The following is a 20,055-nucleotide window of genomic DNA, read 5'->3' on the forward strand; positions in this document are numbered from 1 at the left end:
AGAAGGGATTAGTCCATATAAATGTAATCCCTTTTTGAGTAAAAGACAGGAGGTGGAGCTGGAGGTAGCAGAGCTGAAGATGTTGAGGTTTTCGTTGGGAGTGACGACGATGGACAGGATTAGAAATGAGTTTATTAGAGGGACAGAGCATGTAGGACGTTTTGGAGACAAGGTGAGGGACGTGTGATTGAGATGGTTTGGACATGTGCAGAGCAGGGACATGGGGTATATCAGTAGGAGAATGCTGAGGATGGAGCCACCAGGAAGGAGGAAAAGAGGAAGACCAAGGAGGAGGTTTATGGATGTGGTGAGGGAAGACATGCAGGTAGTTGGTTTGAAAGAGGCAGACGTAGAGGACAGGGGGGGTATGGAGACGGATGATCCGCTGTGGGGACTCCTAACAGGAGCGGCCGAAAGTAGAAGTTTATTTCTTGAGGAAGAAACATTGAAAGGAACTACACTCAAAAGGGAACCAATCCTCATCCCGAACCACGAATGTACATTCACAATATTTCCTTCATTGTTGAGGTTATTAGTTGTTTACAGTTTTTTCTCAGTTGCTTTGTAGCCTTTCTTGAATCATCCCTAATATTTGCAAACCAGTAAAGTGCATTTCTCAAAACAATTTGTACAAACAGCACAAAACATTGTATTTCTTGCAAAAAGCCTGAACTTTTTTCAAAATCTTTAGTTCATCTCTCAAAAGTAAGTATTTGTGTCAATGGACATCTCATTCCCATCAGAACAAAAAGTCCCTTCGTCAATGTTTACAAAATGTTGTCTTGTGGTCGGTATGACAACAATAATAATAGGGCTGTCAATCGATTAAAATATTTAATTGCGCTGTTCTAAATCTACCTTAAATTCATACTTTCTCATTTTTTATACTTTAATCAACATGGGCATTGACAAATATTGATGCTTTATGCAAATGCATGTTAATCATTCGTGAAACCAAACTCAACATAAAGCATGAAGATAAAATATTCTTGCAAAAGTTTGAAAGTAATCGTGGTGTTTTAAATTACATAAATTATCAGGAAACCAAATGGAACCTTTGCTATGTTTCCACACGGACGTTAAATGAGGTGGTACCGGAGAAACTGCACCTCTTATAACTTCCATACGGATTACATAATCAGAGAATATTTGTATTCGATGTGAATTTGTTTATTTAAAAGACTTCTCAAGCTTTCTATTTATATATTTTTTATATCTGTAATGCCAGTATTCACTGAGATTCAGGTTGTTTTATTTGTGTGTCTGTAAAGAGAGGAGACAGAGATGGCAGAGAGCGCCCCCTGTCTCTTTTCTTTACTTTACAAAAGCACGTTTTGTTGTTATTAGGAGTGTCTACAAATGATGGTAGACTCGTAACAGATTCGAATGATGTATTGCTCTTATCGAAAAAGACAGTAATTTATGTTAGTTTTGGCGTTATGAGAAAAAAATGCCACAAAACGCGCCGGTGCGTTTGTCGACCCCCGGAGGGTTAATTGTCGGCATCATGGCGGATTCCGGTGCTGATTTGAGAGTTGGCGCATCAGTAAAACGAATGTTTACTGAATTAAAAAAAAAATTCGGTGGAGCTTATTTGTTTATTTATTAATGGTTTTATATCTGAGTGAAGAGAGGACGTCATGAATAGACGTTTGTTACGCTAAAGGTTTTAATTTTGCCTCTTTGATATTTATTTATATTTTTATTAAAAACGGTGAAACAGAAATATGCGTTAATCGTGCATTAATAAAACCAGTGCCTCTAAAAATTTATTTGCATTTTGACAGCCTTAACTGGCTTAATAGGTCTGTTTCTTTAACCAATCAGCAGAATAGCGTCAGCATTTTTCTGTCCTCTGATTGGTTGGTCAGAGGAAAACTGTTACAAGTTTGACTGGCAAAACACATCTGTAGCTCTGCACACATTAATACATCTAAGTTAGACTTTTTTATGCCTACAGAGGAAGAGAAATAGATTTGGTTTTGGACATACTTAAAAATCCATTTTGAAGAAAAGCTAGACATGGTGAGGAGGTCGGCCAACCCTGAAGCTAGCTAGCGTGTCTCAGCCTGGGAAAGGGTTTGTTCTCCACTTCCAGACCAGTGAATACGAGCGGTACCACTGGATTACAGCCTCTGAGGAGCGCTGCACATTATGAGTCTGAATCTCTGGTGAGTAGGTTGTATTTTATTTACATTTTATATGTTTTTGTCATGTTATTAGACAAATATTGATTCTGAACTGCTCCAAATGTTGTAGGAGCACAGCTGCGGCGGTAGTGTAGAGGTTTGGAGCTTGCTTTGGTAAAAATGGTGTCCGAAACATGTCAATCACACCTCCCTCACCTTGTCTCCAAAATGTCCTACATGCACTGTCCCTCTAATAAACTCATTTTTAATCCTGTCCATCGTCGTCACTCCCAATGAACATCTCAACGTCTTCAGCTCTGCTACCTCCAGCTCCACCTCCTGTCTTTTACTCAATGCCACTGTCTCTAAACCATAAAACATCTCATGTCTCACCACAGTCCTTTAAACTAGTTATATGTAAGCTAAAAATAAATAAATAAATAAATAAATAAATAATAATAATAATAATAATAAATGTATATATCATATCATATCATATCATATCATATCATATCATATCATATCATATCATATCATATCATACTAATAAATCAAACAAAAGGACTATCCAATCAGATGTTTGTTGCCATGTAGCTTTTATTTCAATCCGACCGTCTAGTCACTGGTTCCTGTTTCTCTAAGAAAACATTAAGTTGAAGAGTTCATTATCTCATAATAAAATGTTTTCTAATGACATGAGAAGTTTTTTATTATTCTATAAGGCTTACAGTTTCCCTGAAACATAATTTATATACTAAGGACTTATTAATAAAGGCAACATAAACTGCTTTAAAAAACAACACGTGAACATTGATCACTTTTATTTATAGCGCAGAGCTGTGGAGCTTCCTCAATGCTGATAGGTCAGATGGTGTTGGTCAGTGGAACACTTGAACATTGATCACTTTTATTTATAGCGCAGAGCTGTGGAGCTTCCTCAATGCTGATAGGTCAGATGGTGTTTGTCAGTGGAACACTTGAACATTGATCACTTTTATTTATAGCGCAGAGCTGTGGAGCTTCCTCAATGCTGATAGGTCAGATGGTGTTGGTCAGTGGAACACTTGAACATTGATCACTTTTATTTATAGCGCAGAGCTGTGGAGCTTCCTCAATGCTGATAGGTCAGATGGTGTTGGTCAGTGGAACACTTGAACATTGATCACTTTTATTTATAGCGCAGAGCTGTGGAGCTTCCTCAATGCTGATAGGTCAGATGGTGTTGGTCAGTGGAACACTTGAACATTGATCACTTTTATTTATAGCGCAGAGCTGTGGAGCTTCCTCAATGCTGATAGGTCAGATGGTGTTTGTCAGTGGAACACTTGAACATTGATCACTTTTATTTATAGCGCAGAGCTGTGGAGCTTCCTCAATGCTGATAGGTCAGATGGTGTTTGTCAGTGGAACACTTGAACATTGATCACTTTTATTTATAGCGCAGAGCTGTGGAGCTTCCTCAATGCTGATAGGTCAGATGGTGTTTGTCAGTGGAACACGTTAACATTGATCACTTTTATTTATAGCGCAGAGCTGTGGAGCTTCCTCAATGCTGATAGGTCAGATGGTGTTGGTCAGTGGTGGACAAAACCATGTAGTTGAGATAAAGTAGAGATGCAACCAGTAAAATGTGACTCCAGTGAAAGTAAAAGTGTCCCTTTAAACTTTCACTTGAGTAAAAGTGCAAAAAGTATTTACCTTAAAATGTACTTAAGTATCCAAAGTACTAGGATTTATTATAACTATAATGTTCCTATTATCATTTTTATCACAAGAATCTTTACTTAATCACTTCAACATGAAAAGACTCGAATGTGACTCTCAGCACACTGATCTATTAATAGAATGATATTAATGACTCAAACACTGATTTCTATTACAATGATCAATGACTGCTTACAGTTTCTCAGTTGTTTTGTCAACTGAGGATTTTGATAAAAAGTTCAGGCTTTTGCAAGAAATCCAATGGTTTGTGCTGTTTGTTCGAATTGCTTGGAAAAAAACGCACTTACTGGTTTGCAAATATTGAGGATGATTCAATCGACGCTCCAGAGCAACTCAGAAAAACTGTAAGTACAGTAACGAATTACATTTACTTCCCTACTGCCCCTTGCTGGTGTTGATTCGTTTCTCGAGCTGGGGCTCTGAACGTACAGCTGCGAATACAGACACCGCACACATCTGCAGCGAGTTGACACGTTAGTCATCCTGAGTGCATGTATTTCCGCTGATATTTTAGAAAGTCTATGTATAAACAAGGAGCATGTGTGAACACGAAGATGGCTTCGTTTCGCTTTTGGGTTTGATTTCAGTCGGTGGTGGTATTGTTCTTAACTCAGGAACACAGGAAGCAGTTCAATTCAATTGTATATATAGTCTGATGAGAAAGCCTGGAGAAACTGTAGCAAGGAAAAAACCTTTTTTAAATGATATGTGGAAGGAACCTTGGGAGAAACCAGACTCATTATAAAATATTAAAACATTACAAACACCAGAGAGTGAGAAAAATCATGAGTAATGTCCTTTTATACAGTCAGTTGGTATTGTGGAACAAGGAGCTCCTGAGCAACTCATAAATTAGCTCAACATCTGAGATCATTATGGATTCAACACCAACTCCTCCATGCCTGAGCTTCCAGATGTTCAATTATGGATAAACAGCATATGGAAGGTTATTCAGAGTCTTAATTTAAAGGTTGTTTATCCTCAACGTCGAAAATCTTCATGAAATGGGATCTTAGTTGAGCTGGTACGTCTCAAGATGCCTCAGGATCCTTGCAGGGTCTGCATCAACTCTTCGAAGGAATCTTCATGAGGTGCACACTTTTAATAAATGAAAAAGTACAGGACAGAGTAGACAGATGGTTTGAGCAAGGAATGAAGATGGAAAAGTCGACCAATTAATCGGCAGCGAAAGGTGATTATTGGTCATCTGCAAAAAAGATACTGATAGTTTTTCCGGCTTCCGGTCTGCTGTTATTATGAGATCGACCTCTAGAGGCGAATCACTGATGCCACGTGCTGTTTGTTTTTAGACGTGAGACTATATGCTGTTCCCGTGGGCTCACCACCTGCAAGAGGGACCGTAAGGGACGGTGCTGTGTGGATTGGGCGGCAGTCGAAGGCGGGGGCCTGCTTGGACTGCTGCCCCCGCGACCCGAATAAGGATAAACTGGAGAAAATGACATGACATGACATGACTGTATGCTGCACGGAGAGCGCTATATTATGTCTATTATTTATAATTGATTAATTAGCTAGATCGATTAATTAATAGATTCATATTTATTTCATCTAGGACCTTTTAATGATTCCGTTTTTATTTTTAGTTTTGCAATATCATTTTACACAGTGTGTTAAGTTTTTTTTTAATCCAGTATCTATTTTTATTATCGGTTGATCGGCAAGTACGTTCGGTAAATTCCACGGTCGGCCCCTCGTCTTTTTTTCAATTTAGTTCACTTATGACCAAGAAGATCAAGAATTCTACACGTGTCCACCAGGAGAGCCACACTAAGGACCCCCTCATCCACTCTCACATTTGCTGATCGTTCCTCTTGTATACTTTTATACACCCTTCCCTCACTCTCCTTCTCTGAGGTAGTTACAACCCTTCTTACTCCTGACACCTCCTCCCACTGTGGTCTCTTCCAGTAAAGGGAGGATCCTCGACCCTAGAGCATACAAATTTGTGGAACCCTGCAAACTTCCCTCAGGCAAAAGCAGCTGCTCGGATGAGCAGCGAATCATTTCGATCTAACCAGATAAAAGTCCAGTTACCATGAATCAACTTCCCCCTGGATGACTGAGAATCCTCACAGATTTGTACATGTGGGTGGCTTCAGCACTGAAATGTCTCTACACGCCTCGGTTAGATTAATTAGGTCCGTTACACTGGTCGATATCCAGCAGTAGGATTAGGGGCAACGTCTTGTGCCAAGAAATTCAGTTGAACCCGACCGCTATTATCCCAGCAGTGCAGACATGGATCTTACAAAACAAAGCTTCCATCCTAACCGAACTACTCTCAGGTGAACATGAACCTGATTTTTTTTGTGTTTGTTTGCTTCTATCCAGGAACCATCTGCGTGCTGCTGTCTTTCCCGTTCATCTTCAACCCGTGTGTAGGCTGCGGCGATGTGACGCCGCAGTGGGTGGGCCTCGTTTACTTTACCCCATTTATTATCATCTTCCAGTTTGGCTGGGCCTCCACTCAGATCTCCCACCTGTCACTCATACCAGAGCTGGTGACCTGCGAACACGCCAAGGTGGAGCTCACGTCGTACAGGTTCGAGCAACATTCACCTGACCTAAATACACTCATCTAATACAGTGGCCTCAATGACTGGAATCTAACACACGACCTGGGGTTAGTGGGATGGTGGATATTATCGCCGTTAGGTACTGATGTGAAACATAAGGTAAAGCAAAAACGTCTCGAAATAAAAGTATTGAATTTGGATTCGATTTGATTTATTGTGCATCTCCATAACTAAGGCAGATGCGATTCGCATCTCAATGCAATACGATACATTGAAGATATTCCAGTTACCTTTATTACAATTCAGTGTGTTTTGATTTTGCTTTCGATTCAACAAGATGCGATTCAATGGGAAAAATGTGATGCTTTGCAATTCACTATGGTACAGATAATTTACTTTTATTTGTTTGCCTCAGACAGACAGCAAAATCATCACGCCTCGGCCTCCTGTTGTGATACGTCATGTTCGTCACATGCTCGAGAAACAGTTTAGCGAGGAGAAATTCGATCTACATATAAATTATTGGTCGCTTTCCAAACAAAAAAAGTGTAGCGCATCTACCAATGATCGTATATAATTAAATAGTTTTTTACCGATGGGAAACGTTCAAAACGATGCAAAAAATGCAAACTTGTATCCGATGCACTTTTTATAATCGATGCATCACGTGCGAATCGGTGAATGTTATCATCTCTAACATATAGAGTAACAGAAAGTGCTACGGTGGCAGTTTTTGCAGTGTGCATGTGACCTTCTGTTTTTGCTTCTTGTTTTTATTTAAACGATTGAAACGTGTTTGTTCCTGACCCAGGTACGCGTTCACTGTGCTGTCCAATATCACCGTATACTCAGTGGCCTTGCTGCTGTTTCGCTTTCAGCACCCGGCAGATCCATCCGTCGCTGAACAGCTGAGTCACCTCGACGTCCCCATATTCAGGGTGAGAGCTTCACTGACGCACTCAAATAATCGGATGTGCTGGATTGTGATAACGAGTACAAAAAATCAATTCCTTTAGTTTGGAGAACAATATACACAGTACTTTCTATGGAACCTGTTAGATACTGATAACGATTACATCACTGCTGATATGAACATTGTTCCCAGACCAGCTTTTAGACAAAAAAGACACAAGGCAGAGTTGGAGGTGGACGTTCAGAGTTGAAGATGCTGTGATTTTTATTGCGATTAATGATGATGATGGACACGATTAGATATGTTTATTAGAGCGATCGAGTTTTGGTAGGATGTTTCGGAGACAAGGTGCGAAGTGAGGGACATGGGGTATATGAAACGGTAATACAATGCTGAGGATGGAGACTCCGGACAGGAGAAAAAGAGGAAGGTCAAGGAGAAGGTTTATGGATGTGGTGAGGGAAGAACAGCAGGTGGTTAGTTTGAAAGAGGCAGATATAGAGGACAGGGGGTATGGAGACGGATGATCCGCTGTGAAACGGGAGCAGCTCTTGCTTGACGTTATAAAGCCAAAAACACACCAAAATGCCCTTCTTTCTGAAGACTGTCAGAATAAATAAACACAAGTTTAACACTGGACATTCACAATGAATCTCCTAAAAGAACATTGCATTGCACGTTTGCGACAAGTCTCTATAAGCAACGGGTCAGATGTGTATTGTATTTATTTCTGAAAATCTGATTTCGACGATGCAACCTGAAATCAAATTGAACTAAATTCAATCTGTGGTCCTGTGGTGGCTTTGACATTATGAAAGTAAGATATGAAAAAAAATTCCACTGGAAAAATCTATAACATGGAAAACACGTATTTAATTTGTCAGCAAGTCTCTGTCAGTCGGATTTCCTCATTTTTTCGAGGTGTTTGCGGTGTTCTGGGTGTTTTTTCAAGATTTCACAAACATTGTTATATACGGAATAAGTTGAAGTGAAATGTAAACCTAAAATCAATTTTAAATATATTTTATAGAAAAATATATAGTTCCATTATATAAAAGAAACTATAAATATAAGAAATTATAAGGAAAATATAAGAAAATGGAAGACAATTAAAAAAAATGGGTACAAATATATTAGTGCTAATCTGGTAGTATGAGTTGAACAATGCTGACACACACATACACACAAAACACCACATGTAGTATTAAATGTGAAACCAGTCCCAGGTTTGTGTCTTGCAATTGACTAATATCTCACTTCGCTACATTTGCAGGACCTGGCACTGATCGTGCTGGGCATCGGTGCTGTTTTCTCGCTCATCTTCCACCTGGGTACACAAGAACGATCGCAGCTCGAGGCTGAGGAGAGTCGACCCCTGCTGTCTTACAACAGCCTGAACTCAGCGCCACTGCTGCAGTGGAAACACTGGCTCAAAGAGCCGTCCTTCTACCAGGTATAACCACAATTAAGCGTTCATACCCGAAATCATGCACTATAAAGACAAACTTTGTGGACACCTGACTATAAGATTGCTTTGTGCTTCTTTTTAAACATCGAACATTCCACATTTAGTTAGAAAAAGATTTAGAAGATGTTCCACTAGATTTTTTGGAGATTTGTGCTAAGAGCTGTGGAGTTTCCTAGGGTCCAGTTAGCATAAAAAATTAATCCCAAAGGTGATCAATAGGAATTGAGCTCTTTAGCAGGGGAGCTTCCATTCCAACCCTTGAAAAGCATATCTTCATGGAGCTGGCTTTGGGCCATTGTCATGCTGGAACAGGTTTAGGTGTCCTAGTTGAAGTCATGGGAAATTATCCAAGTATCAGGTATCCAAAGACATCCTATACAATTGTGTGCCTTGAACTTTAGGGGAAGAACCACGTATGGCTGGAAAAGTCATGTTTTTTCAAGAAGGAATTTACTCATTGCATGGTTTTATGTCTCTTTATCTAAATAGGATCATGATATACAACAGTTGTAGACCTCAATGAACTTCTGTGGAAAAGAACAGTTTGAAAACACGGTCATGTGCCCTGTTAATGTTCTCTAGGATGTTTTTTTTTATTAGTGTTTAACGTGTACCAATTATTTCCTGTTTTTTTTATGGTATTAAATTCAAACAAACAAACAAACAAACAAATCCTATTTCTTTCACTTTTTTCTCAACTTTCCCATAGAGAAAGTCATATAAAATGGAGAAAATAAAGTCATATAGATTTGAAAAAGAAAACAGGAAAACATTTTTTATTAATGTATACAGTGAGGAAAATAACCCAGCCATTATGGATGCACAAGCCAGTGCACTCTTAGTGCCGGTCCCAAGCCCGGGTAAATGGGGAGGGTTGCGTTAGGAAGGGCATCCAGCGTAAAAAACATGTGCCAAATCAAATATGCGGATCACAAATGAGAATTTCATACCGGATCGGTCGAGGCCCGGGTTAACAACGACCGCCATAGGTATCGTTACCCGACAGGGTACCAGTGGAAATTGGGCTACTGTTGGCCGAAGAAGGAAAAGGAGAGGAGAAAGACGTCTACAGAGACGGCAGGGAAAGGAGCAGTGTAGGAGAGTGGAGGTTCGGGTTAGTACTTTAAATGTTGGTACTATGACGGGGAAAGGGAGAGAGGTAGCTGATATGATGGAGAGGAGAAAGGTAGATATGTTGTGTGTTCAGGAGACCAAGTGGAAAGGGAGTAAGGCCAGGAACATTGGAGGTGGGTTTGAACTGTTTTATCATGGTGTGGATGGAAAGAGAAATGGTGTAGGAGTGATTCTGAAGGAAGAGTACAGTAAAAGTGTAGTGGAGGTGAAGAGAGTTTCTGATAGGGTGATGATCGTGAAGGTGGAAGTTGAAGGGATGATGATAAATGTCATCTATGCTCCACAAGTTGGCTGTGAGATGGAGGAGAAGGAAGGATTCTGGAGTGAATTAGATGAGGTGGTAGATGGTGTACCTAGGAAAAAACGATTGGTGATTGGGGCAGACTTTAATGGGCATGTAGGTGAAGGGAACAGAGGTGATGAGGAGGTGATGGGTAGGTATGGTTGTAAGGAGAGGAATGTGGAAGGGCAGATGGTGGTAGATTTTGCTAAAAGGATGGAAATGGCAGTGGAGAACACTTATTTTAAGAAGAAGGAGGATCATAGGGTGACGTATAAGAGTGGAGGAAGGTGCACACAGGTGGACTATGTGCTATGCAGGAGATGCAACCTGAAGGAGATTGGAGACTGTAAGGTGTTGGCGGGGGACAGTGTAGCTAGACAGCATCGGATGGTGGTCTGTAGGATGGTTTTGGAGGCGAAGAAGAGGAGGAGGAGAGTGAGGACTGAAAGAAGAATAAGATGGTGGAAACTGAAGGAGGAAGATTGTAGTGTGAGGTTCAGGGAAGAGGTCAGACAGGGGCTCGGTGGTTGTGAAGAGGTGCTGGATGATTGGGCAACTACTGCAGGAGTGATGAGGGAGGCAGCTAGAAAAGTACTTGGTGTGACATCTGGAAATAGAAAGCAAGACAAGGAGATGTGGTGGTGGAATGAGGAAGTGCAGGAGAGCATAAGGAGAAAGAGGTTGGCAAAACAGAAGAGAGAGTGATGAGAAAAGTAGGCAGGAGTACAAGGAGCTGCGGCAGCAGGTGAAGAGGGATGTGGCGAAAGCCAAGGAAAAGGCATATGAGGAGCTGTATGAGAGGTTGGACACTAAGGAAGGAGAAAAGGATTTATACCGATTGGCCAGGCAGAGGGACCGAGCTGGGAAGGATGTACTGCAAGTTAGAGCAATAAAGGATGGAGAGGGAAATGTGTTGACTAGTGAGGAGAGTGTGTTGAGAAGATGGAGGGAGTATTTTGAGCAGCTGATGCATGAGGAAAATCAGAGAGAGAGAAGGTTGGATGATGTGGAGTTGGTAAAGCAGGATGTAGATAGGATTAGTAAGGAGGAAGTGAGAGCAGCGATTAAGAGGATGAAGAGTGGAAAGTCGGTTGGACCAGATGACATACCGGTAGAAGCATGGAGATGTTTAGGAGAGATGGCAGTGGAGTTTTTAACCAGATTGTTTAACAAGATTCTGGAAGGTGGGAGGATACCTGAGGAATGGAGAAGGAGTGTGCTGGTACCGATCTTTAAGCATAAGGGAGATGTGCAGACCTGCAGTAACTACAGGGGAATTAAGTTGATCAGTCACACCATGAAGTTATGGGAAAGAGTAGTGGAAGCCAGGCTGAGGGAAGAGGTGACCATCTGTGAGCAACAGTATGGTTTCATGCCGAGGAAGAGCACCACAGATGCCTTATTTGCTTTGAGGATGTTGATGGAGAAGTATAGAGAAGGACAGAAGGAATTGCATTGTGTATTTGTGGATTTAGAGAAAGCGTACGCCAGAGTGCCAAGAGAGGAGCTGTGGTACTGTATGAGGAAGTATGTAGGGTGGTGCAGGACATGTATGAGGACAGTGTGACAGCAGTGAAGTGTGCAGTAGGAACGACAGACTGGTTCAGGGTGCGGGTTGGACTACATCAAGGATAGGCCCTGAGCCCTTTCCTGTTTGCAGTGGTGATGGACAGGTTGACGGACGAGGTCAGACAGGAGTCTCCCTGGACTATGATGTTTGCGGATGATATTGTAATTTGTGGTGAGAATAGTGAACAGGTTGAGAAGAGCCTGGGGAATGAAAGTCAGTAGGAGTAAGACAGAGTACATGTGTGTGAATGAGAGGGAGGACAGTGGAGTGGTGCAGTTGCAGGGAGAAGAGGTGGAGAAGGTGGAGGAGTTCAGGTACCTGGGGTCAACAGTGCAAAGTAATGGAGAGTGTGTTAGAGAAGTAAGGAAAAGAGTGCAGGCAGGGTGGAGTGGGTGGAGAAGAGTGACAGGAGTGATTTGTGATAGAAGGGATAGAAGGGCAAGAATGAAAGGGAAAGTTTATAGGACTGTGGGGACACCTGCGATGTTGTATGGATTAGAGACAGTGGCATTGAGTAGAAGACAGGAGGTGGAGCTGGAGGTAGCAGAGCTGAAGATGCTGAGGTTTTCGCTGGGAGTGACGAGGATGGACAGGATTAGAAATTAGTTTATTAGAGGGACAGCCCATGTAGGATGTTTTGGTGACAAGGTGAGGGAGGAGAGATTGAGATGGTTTGGACATGTGCAGAGGAGGGACATGAGTTATACTGGTAGGAGAATGCTGAGGATGGAGCCACCAGGTAGGAGGAAAAGAGGAAGGCCAAGGAGGAGGTTCATGGATGTGGTGAGGGAAGACATGCAGGTAGTTGGTGTAAAAAAGGCAGATGTAGAGGACAGGGTGGTATGGAGACGGATGATCCACTGTGGCCACCCCTAATGGGAGCAGCCGAAAGAAGAAGAAGAAGAAGTATACAGTGAGGAAAATAAGTTTTTGAACACCCTGCTATTTTGCAAGATCTCCCACTTAGATATCATGGAGGGGTCTGAAATTGTCATCATAGGTGTATATCCACTGTGAGAGACATAATCTAAAAAAATATCCAGAAATCACAATATATGATTTTTTAACTATTTATTTGTATAATACAGCTGCAAATAAGTATTTGAACACCTGAGAAAGTCAATGTTAATATTTGTTGCAGTAGCCTTTGTTTGCAATTACAGAGGTCAAACGTTTCCTGTAGTTTTTCACCAGGTTTGCACACACTGCAGGAGGGATTTTGGCCCACTCCTCCACACAGATCTTCTCTAGATCAGTCAGGTTTCTGGCCTGTCGCTGAGAAACACGAACTTTGAGCTCCCTCCAAAGATTCTCTATCGGGTTTAGGTCTGGAGACTGGCTAGGCCATGCCAGAACCTTGATATGCTTCTTACAGAGCCACTCCTTGGTTATCCTGGCTGTGTGCTTCAGGTCATTGTCATGTTAGAAGACCCAGCCTCGACCCATCTTCAATGCTCTAACTGAGGGAAGGAGGTTGTGCCCCAAAATCTCGCAATACATGGCCCCGGTCATCCTCTCCTTAATACAGTGCAGTCGCCCTGTCCCATGTGCAGAAAAACACCCCCAAAGCATGATGCTACCACCCCCATGCTTCACAGTAGGGATGTTGTTCTTGGGATGGTACTCATCATTCTTCTTCCTCCAAACACGTTTAGTAAAATTATGACCCAAAAGTTTTATTTTGGTCTCATCTGACCACATGACTTTCTCCCATGACTCCTCTGGATCATCCAAATGGTCATTGGTAAACTTAAGACGTGCCTGGACATGTGCTGGTTTAAGCAGGGGAACCTTCCGTGCAATGCATGATTTCAAACCATGACGTCTTAGTGTATTACCAACAGTAACCTTGGAAACAGTGGTCCCAGCTCTTTTCAGGTCATTGACCAGCTCCTCCCATGTAGTTCTGGGCTGATTTCTTACCTTCCTTAGGATCATTGAGACCCCACGAGGTGAGATCTTGCATGGAGCCCCAGTCCGAGGGAGATTGACAGTCATGTTTAGCTTCTTCCATTTTCTAATGATTGCTCCAACAGTGGACCTTTTTTCACCAAGCTGCTTGGCAATTTCCCCATAGCCCTTTCCAGCCTTGTGGAGGTGTACAATTTGTCTACATTTATATATATATATATATTGTAAATCAAGGAAAGTTTGAAGTGTTTTGATTTGTCTGATTAATAATGAGTATTTAGACTATCTAAAGATAAAATATATATCTATATTGTTATTCATTACCCATTTTCATGCAATATATCTGAGTATGTATGTTGTATTTATTATGTATTTTTTTAAGGTAAAACTCAATAAAAAAAATGTTTAGGGTGGTAATGGGCGAGGCACAAAATTGGGGTATGAGGTACTGTATATGCAGTTACCCATCATCAGGGCCTGCAAATCTTTGAGATGTTCATGAAGATAAATTCGGCATTGGGAGATTAGTGAATTTGCTGTGTTTTGTTCCTACAGGTGGCTGCTCTGTACATGTGCACTCGCCTGATCGTCAACCTCTCTCAGACCTACATCTCCATGTACCTCATAAACTCTTTATTCCTGCCAAAGGTAAAAAAATGGCTGAAGTTACAATCCGTCCATCAATAACTTCGTTATTCTCAATGTATCCATTTTCATTGCATAAACGTATCTTTCTATTGTTCCTGTTCTTCCCAGAACTACATCGCCACCATTCCTCTGGTGCTGTACGTTAGCGGCTTGGTGTCCTCTCTGGCCATGAAGCCGATCAGCAAACGCCTCGGAGTTAACGTGAGTCGCTCACATCCATGTCACATAAACAGAAAAACATGTCCTCGGAATGAGAATCCAGGCTTCCTCTAACCTTTTACATTTCATCACGCGCCATGATTCAGCTGATGTTACAATGAAGGAGGAGGGAAAGTGTTCCCTAAGCATAACCAGAAAAGCTTTTCCGCTTAGTAACCATGACAGCTACAATCAGGAGCTTATTTGGAAGAGTAATGATCTCATCTCGTGTCTCAGAGGGATTACAGACGCATAATAACTCGCTCAAATCGAATGATTTTTGACATATCGTTTATTAATATATTATCAGGTCTTTATTATTAATATTTAGATGAACATTTATGATTAATATTAGCTTTATATTAATGCGCTCATTCTAATGTGTTTAGGAGGAAAATGATTCCACATTAATTATTTATATTATTGTTTTTTTAAGAGAGAAAATTTTTGTATGCAACAGGTGCATTAAAATTTCAGTGGCAACCAAAAGAAAAATTAATAAAAAAACAGAAAAAAAAAAGAAAAATAACAAATTATATAATAACATATAAACATAATCCATATAATTTCATTATTTTTTTAAAATAAATTAATGATTTCATTAATTCATTTATTTAAATGCTTATTTTAATTAATCACAAACATATATATTTGTTGATATAAAGTTTATTCGTTGTTATACCGTGGATTTGTCTGAATACAGATGGTCCCTGGAGTAATGATGGTTCGACTTACGATTTTTGGATCTTGCAATGACGATAGCGATACGACAAAGTTGTACAAATATTTTACGTTGCGCATGCTCCGCCCTCCACTCCAATTTAACTTGTATATGCTGGGAAGTGACCGTGGTATAAAGAGAAGATCCACAGCTAGGTGTTACACCATTTTAATGCACTTTGTTTCACCTCGGGTGCTTATTCGACTCTGTGTCATAATAAACACTTCGGAAGAGTCTCCAGTGTTTTTTTGTTTTTTTTATGAAAATACCTCATTTACCTCAATTTAAACAGGAAAATGTTAAACTTCATTAAATGCAAATTGTGCGATTTTCTCCCAGATGACTTATTTTGCTGGCCTGGTGCCCATCGTGGCATTTGGTGTTTGGGTTCTGCTGGATATGAAGATGGGCGTTCGTGTGTACGGGGCTGCCGTGTTGCTAGGCGCCGGGTCTGCCGTCATTCTGGTGATGTCGCTGTCCATGACTGCCAATCTCATCGGAGATCAGACGGTAATCTGACTTTTTCTAGCCATGTGCTTCTTCCCCACACTGTTACCACAAAGTTGGAAGTACACAACTCTATCAGACGTCTATGGATGCAGTAGAATAGGATTTTTTCCCTTCACTTGGACCCAAACCTGTTCCAGCATGACCATGTTAATTGTTTTTCCTGTATATTTGTAATGTTTTTTGTTGCTTGTTGTAGTTAAATAGTAACACAAAATGACAATCCGGGGGTCTTCGTGTGATAAATGGTGGGTTTTGTGCTTTCAATCTTTGAGTCAGTATCTGTTTTTTTTTTCTCTCCTGACAGCAAAGTGGCGCGTTTGTGTACGGAGCCATGAGCTTCACGGACAAGGTGGCCAACGGTCTTGCCGTGATGATCATCCAGAGCCTGTACCCCTGTCAGTAAGTGGTCCACAGTGTATATATTGAAATTCATGAATTCAGCGTATATTGACACTGATGTGCGGAAAAGATAACTCAGAGGCTGAATTCACTCAGGATGGATAAATGTTTCATGTCTTTGAATTATCGCTGTATGCTGTGGTTTGGGATCTATAGGTCCTCTCTTTGGTCTTTTTGAACATTTGTGTGTATGTGTGAAGTTAATGTTTATGACATTTTACCAGACCGTTGTCTCAATGTTGTCTGCTTTCTACTTACAGAAGTCTGGCTTGCTGCTCCGACTGCGTTTGGTTCTACCATCACATCATGGTCGCTGTAACCGGGGGCGTCGGCATCGTCGCCGCGCTCTGCCTCTGCAGCCTGTTTGTCTGGCCAATCAAAATTCGCCGATGTAAGTTGCTAACAAGAAAAAAATCCAAATGTCCAAATTCCTCAGAACATTTTTTCGATAAGAAAAGTTTTGCAATTGTGTTTTTTTTCCACCATGGTTTTCATCGTATTTGTCTGCTGTCTGTTCTAGGCTGAGGATGTTTCTCCAGCAGACGGCCGTCTTGGAGAACAGGTGAAATAATAAAGCTTTAGTAAAACCTCATTTTCTCATTCTCATTCTGCTAGAATCCCTCACCCCCATTAACTCTGAGTAACTATTAAATGAGTTACTTTTTACTTTTACTTGAGTAGATTTTGTACTTGAGCGGTCCCCTGGTGGTCTAGTGGTTAGGATGCGGCGCTCTCACCGTTGCGGCCTGGGTTCGATCCCCAGTCAGGGAACCAACCCCAGCCACTCTTAGTGCCGGCCCCAAGCCCGGATAAATGGGGAGGGTTACATTAGGAAGGGCATCCAGCGTAAAAACATGTGCCAAATCAAACATGCGGATGATCCGCTGTGGCGACCCCTAATTAGAGAAGCCGAAAGAAAGTTTTACTTCACTTGTACTTAAGTTAAAATTTATTGAAAGAAAAATTACTTTTGCTTGAGTATAATATAATACTCTCTGGGCTTGACTAAACAAATATGTTTTTCCAGACATAAAGCCGCTGCTGTAGCCTTTACTATTCAGGGTACTAACAAATAACCTGCACCTTCTGATCAAAGTAGGTAGGGGGGGTCATAATAGACCAAAAGTTCACTCAGGGTCTTGTGGTACAAGGAAACACATATAATTTGTTATAGAATTCGAGAAGTCCAGATTTGTGATCAGATCTCGTTCAGTTTTCCTAAGTAAAAACTGAAAAAAAAGCATCAAAGGTGCAAAACACACCTGAGGAAAAGAAATGGCAAAAAATATACAAGTATTATCACTGTTTTTATTGTTGCTTTGATCTGAATTGCTTTAGATTTTGGTGTTATTCAACTGTTTTTAACAGATTTTACCACATTATAAGCCATTAATCCACCACTGTCTCACCACTTGTGGAATATCCCTTCTTAGAAATTGCTCAGAATTGTCTTTCTGGGATTTTGGGGAACTTTTATCACAGCCTAAAGTGTTTCTCCTTCACTGTTTCCTCACAGATTGTGTGCAGGTTTGTAGCTAAATGCAGGAGAACGTCAAGAAAGTAACCATCAGCGTGTTTGTGAAAGGTGTATGCAAGCACAAAGCTGCGAGTTTTTTCGTCGTGGAATCAATTATTCATGTCTGCACAATGAACCTGACAAATTATGAGGAAGTAAAGCCGTCTGTATTCACCGGAAACCTCCTCACATGATCACTACAAAGCAGAACTTCTTCTTAATTGTTCCTTTTTTCTCCGGCCTTCAGATTTTTAAGAGCATCACTGACTTTTTTTTTTCTTTTTACGTTTTTCTGTACTTTTTATGGACTTCTGGAAGTTTTGAAGACTTGATTCAACGCTTCAACCTGATTGTTTAGAAGGTGTTGGTAAATTTTTTTTGTAACAGTAGTGTAGATAGTAGAGCAGCTAACATTGATTATCTTGCTTGCGTGGCACCTAAAAATCAGGCTATATTACGCAGCAAGTCAGTTCTTAAATTTGATGTGTTGGAAGCAGGAAAAATGGGTGACTGAAAGGATCTGAGCAACTTTCAAAAGAGCATCAATGACTGGCTCAAAAATGCCATGCCATGGTGGTGTTCTCGGTATGCAGTGATTAATAACAAACAAAAGTGATCCAAGGAAGTACAACATTAATGCTTTGACCTGGCATCCAAATTCCCGAGACCTCGATCTGATAGAGACATCTGTGGGACATGCTGAAGAAAAATAATCCAATCTATGACTAACAGGACATAAAGGCTACTGCTACTACTACTAACATCTCAGTGTGAGATACACTATATAGACAAAATTTTGTAAACACCTGAACGAAACATTCGTATGTGCTTTTTAAACATGACATTCCACATTTAGTGAATGTGAAGGAAAAATGTCATGGTACCACATGCAAAGAAAAAATTGTGTGCCTTTAACATAAGACTGGAAATGTCAGGTGTCCTAGTACATTTGTGTGTGTGTGTGTGTGTGTGTGTGTGTGTGTGTGTGTGTGTGTGTGTTTGTCAGGGAACCACCTGCCACGCCTCCCTTCAAGGCTCTCACTCAGCCTCTCTCTGCTCTAATCGACTACACCTGTTTCTCATTACCTGGCCTCTTTATAAGTTCCCATCTCCAACTTACTCGCGTTTGGATCTACTTAGTTACGTGTAGTGATCTACCGGATTCCTTTCTATGGACTTTGCCAGTTCCAAGGACTATACCCGCTTTACCGAATATACCCGCATTCTGGATTATACCCGCTTATTGGATTATGCACACGTTACGGTTGGTACAGTGAGGAAAATAAGTATTTGAACACCCTGCTATTTTGCAAGTTCTCCCACTTAGAAACCATGGAGGGGTCTGAAATTGTCATTGTAGGTGCATGTCCACTGTGAGAGACATAATCTAAAAAAAAAATCCAGAAATCACAATATATGATTTTTAAACTATTTATTTGTATGATACAGCTGCAAATAAGTATTTGAACACCTGTCTATCAGCTCGAAATTCTGACCCTCAAAGACATGTTAGTCTGCCTTTAAAATGTCCACCTCCACTACATTTATTATCCTAAATTAGATGCACCCGTTTGAGGTCGTTAGCTGCATAAAGACACCTGTCCACCCCATACAATCAGTAAGAATCCAACTACTAACATGGCCAAGACCAAAGAGCTGTCCAAAGACACTAGAGACAAAATTGTACACCTCCACAAGGCTGGAAAGGGCTACGGGGAAATTGGCAAGCAGCTTGGTGAAAAAAGGTCCACTATTGGAGCAATCATTAGAAAATGGAAGAAGCTAAACATGACTGTCAATCTCCCTCGGACTGGGGCTTCATGCAAGATCTCACCTCGTGGGGTCTCAATGATCCTAAGGAAGGTGAGAAATCAGCCCAGAACTACACAGGAGGAGCTGGTCAATGACCTGAAAAGAGCTGGGACCACCGTTTCCAAGGTTACTGTTGGTAATACACTAAGACGTCATGGTTTGAAATTATGCATGGCACGGAAGGTTCCCCTGCTTAAACCAGCACATGACCATTTGGATGATCCAGAGGAGTCATGGGAGAAAGTCATGTGGTCAAATGAGACCAAAATAGAACTTTTGGGTCATAATTCCACTAAACGTGTTTGGAGGAAGAAGAATGATGAGTACCATCCCAAGAACACCATCTCTACTGTGAAGCATGGGGGTGGTAGCATCTTGCTTTGGGGGTGTTTTTCTGCTCATGGAACAGGGCGACTGCACTGTATTAAGGACAGGATGACCGGGGCCATGTATTGCGAGATTTTGGGGAACAACCTCCTTCCCTCAGTTAGAGCATTGAAGATGGGTCGAGGCTGGGTCTTCTAACATGACAATGACCCGAAGCACACAGCCAGGATAACCAAGGAGTGGCTCTGTAAGAA

General features: G+C 41.1%; 1 protein-coding gene across 1 annotated transcript in view; it reads left to right on the forward strand.

Annotated features, from left to right (window-relative positions):
• Nucleotides 1-18,928, forward strand: part of mfsd12b (major facilitator superfamily domain containing 12b) — a 19,658-nt gene extending 730 nt beyond the window's left edge. The window contains exons 2-11 of the mRNA XM_083555015.1: nucleotides 6,207-6,417; nucleotides 7,203-7,329; nucleotides 8,578-8,757; nucleotides 14,226-14,318; nucleotides 14,427-14,519; nucleotides 15,577-15,747; nucleotides 16,052-16,146; nucleotides 16,407-16,537; nucleotides 16,667-16,708; nucleotides 17,663-18,928. Of these exons, the coding sequence (XP_083411141.1) occupies nucleotides 6,207-6,417; nucleotides 7,203-7,329; nucleotides 8,578-8,757; nucleotides 14,226-14,318; nucleotides 14,427-14,519; nucleotides 15,577-15,747; nucleotides 16,052-16,146; nucleotides 16,407-16,537; nucleotides 16,667-16,671 (1,106 nt within the window). The 3' untranslated portion in view covers nucleotides 16,672-16,708; nucleotides 17,663-18,928. The remainder of the gene's footprint in view (nucleotides 1-6,206; nucleotides 6,418-7,202; nucleotides 7,330-8,577; nucleotides 8,758-14,225; nucleotides 14,319-14,426; nucleotides 14,520-15,576; nucleotides 15,748-16,051; nucleotides 16,147-16,406; nucleotides 16,538-16,666; nucleotides 16,709-17,662) is intronic.
• The last annotated feature ends 1,127 nt before the right edge of the window (nucleotides 18,929-20,055 follow it).

The sequence above is a fragment of the Silurus aristotelis genome (assembly GCF_946808225.1).
Source record: "Silurus aristotelis genome assembly, chromosome: 11".
NCBI lineage: Eukaryota > Metazoa > Chordata > Actinopteri > Siluriformes > Siluridae > Silurus > Silurus aristotelis.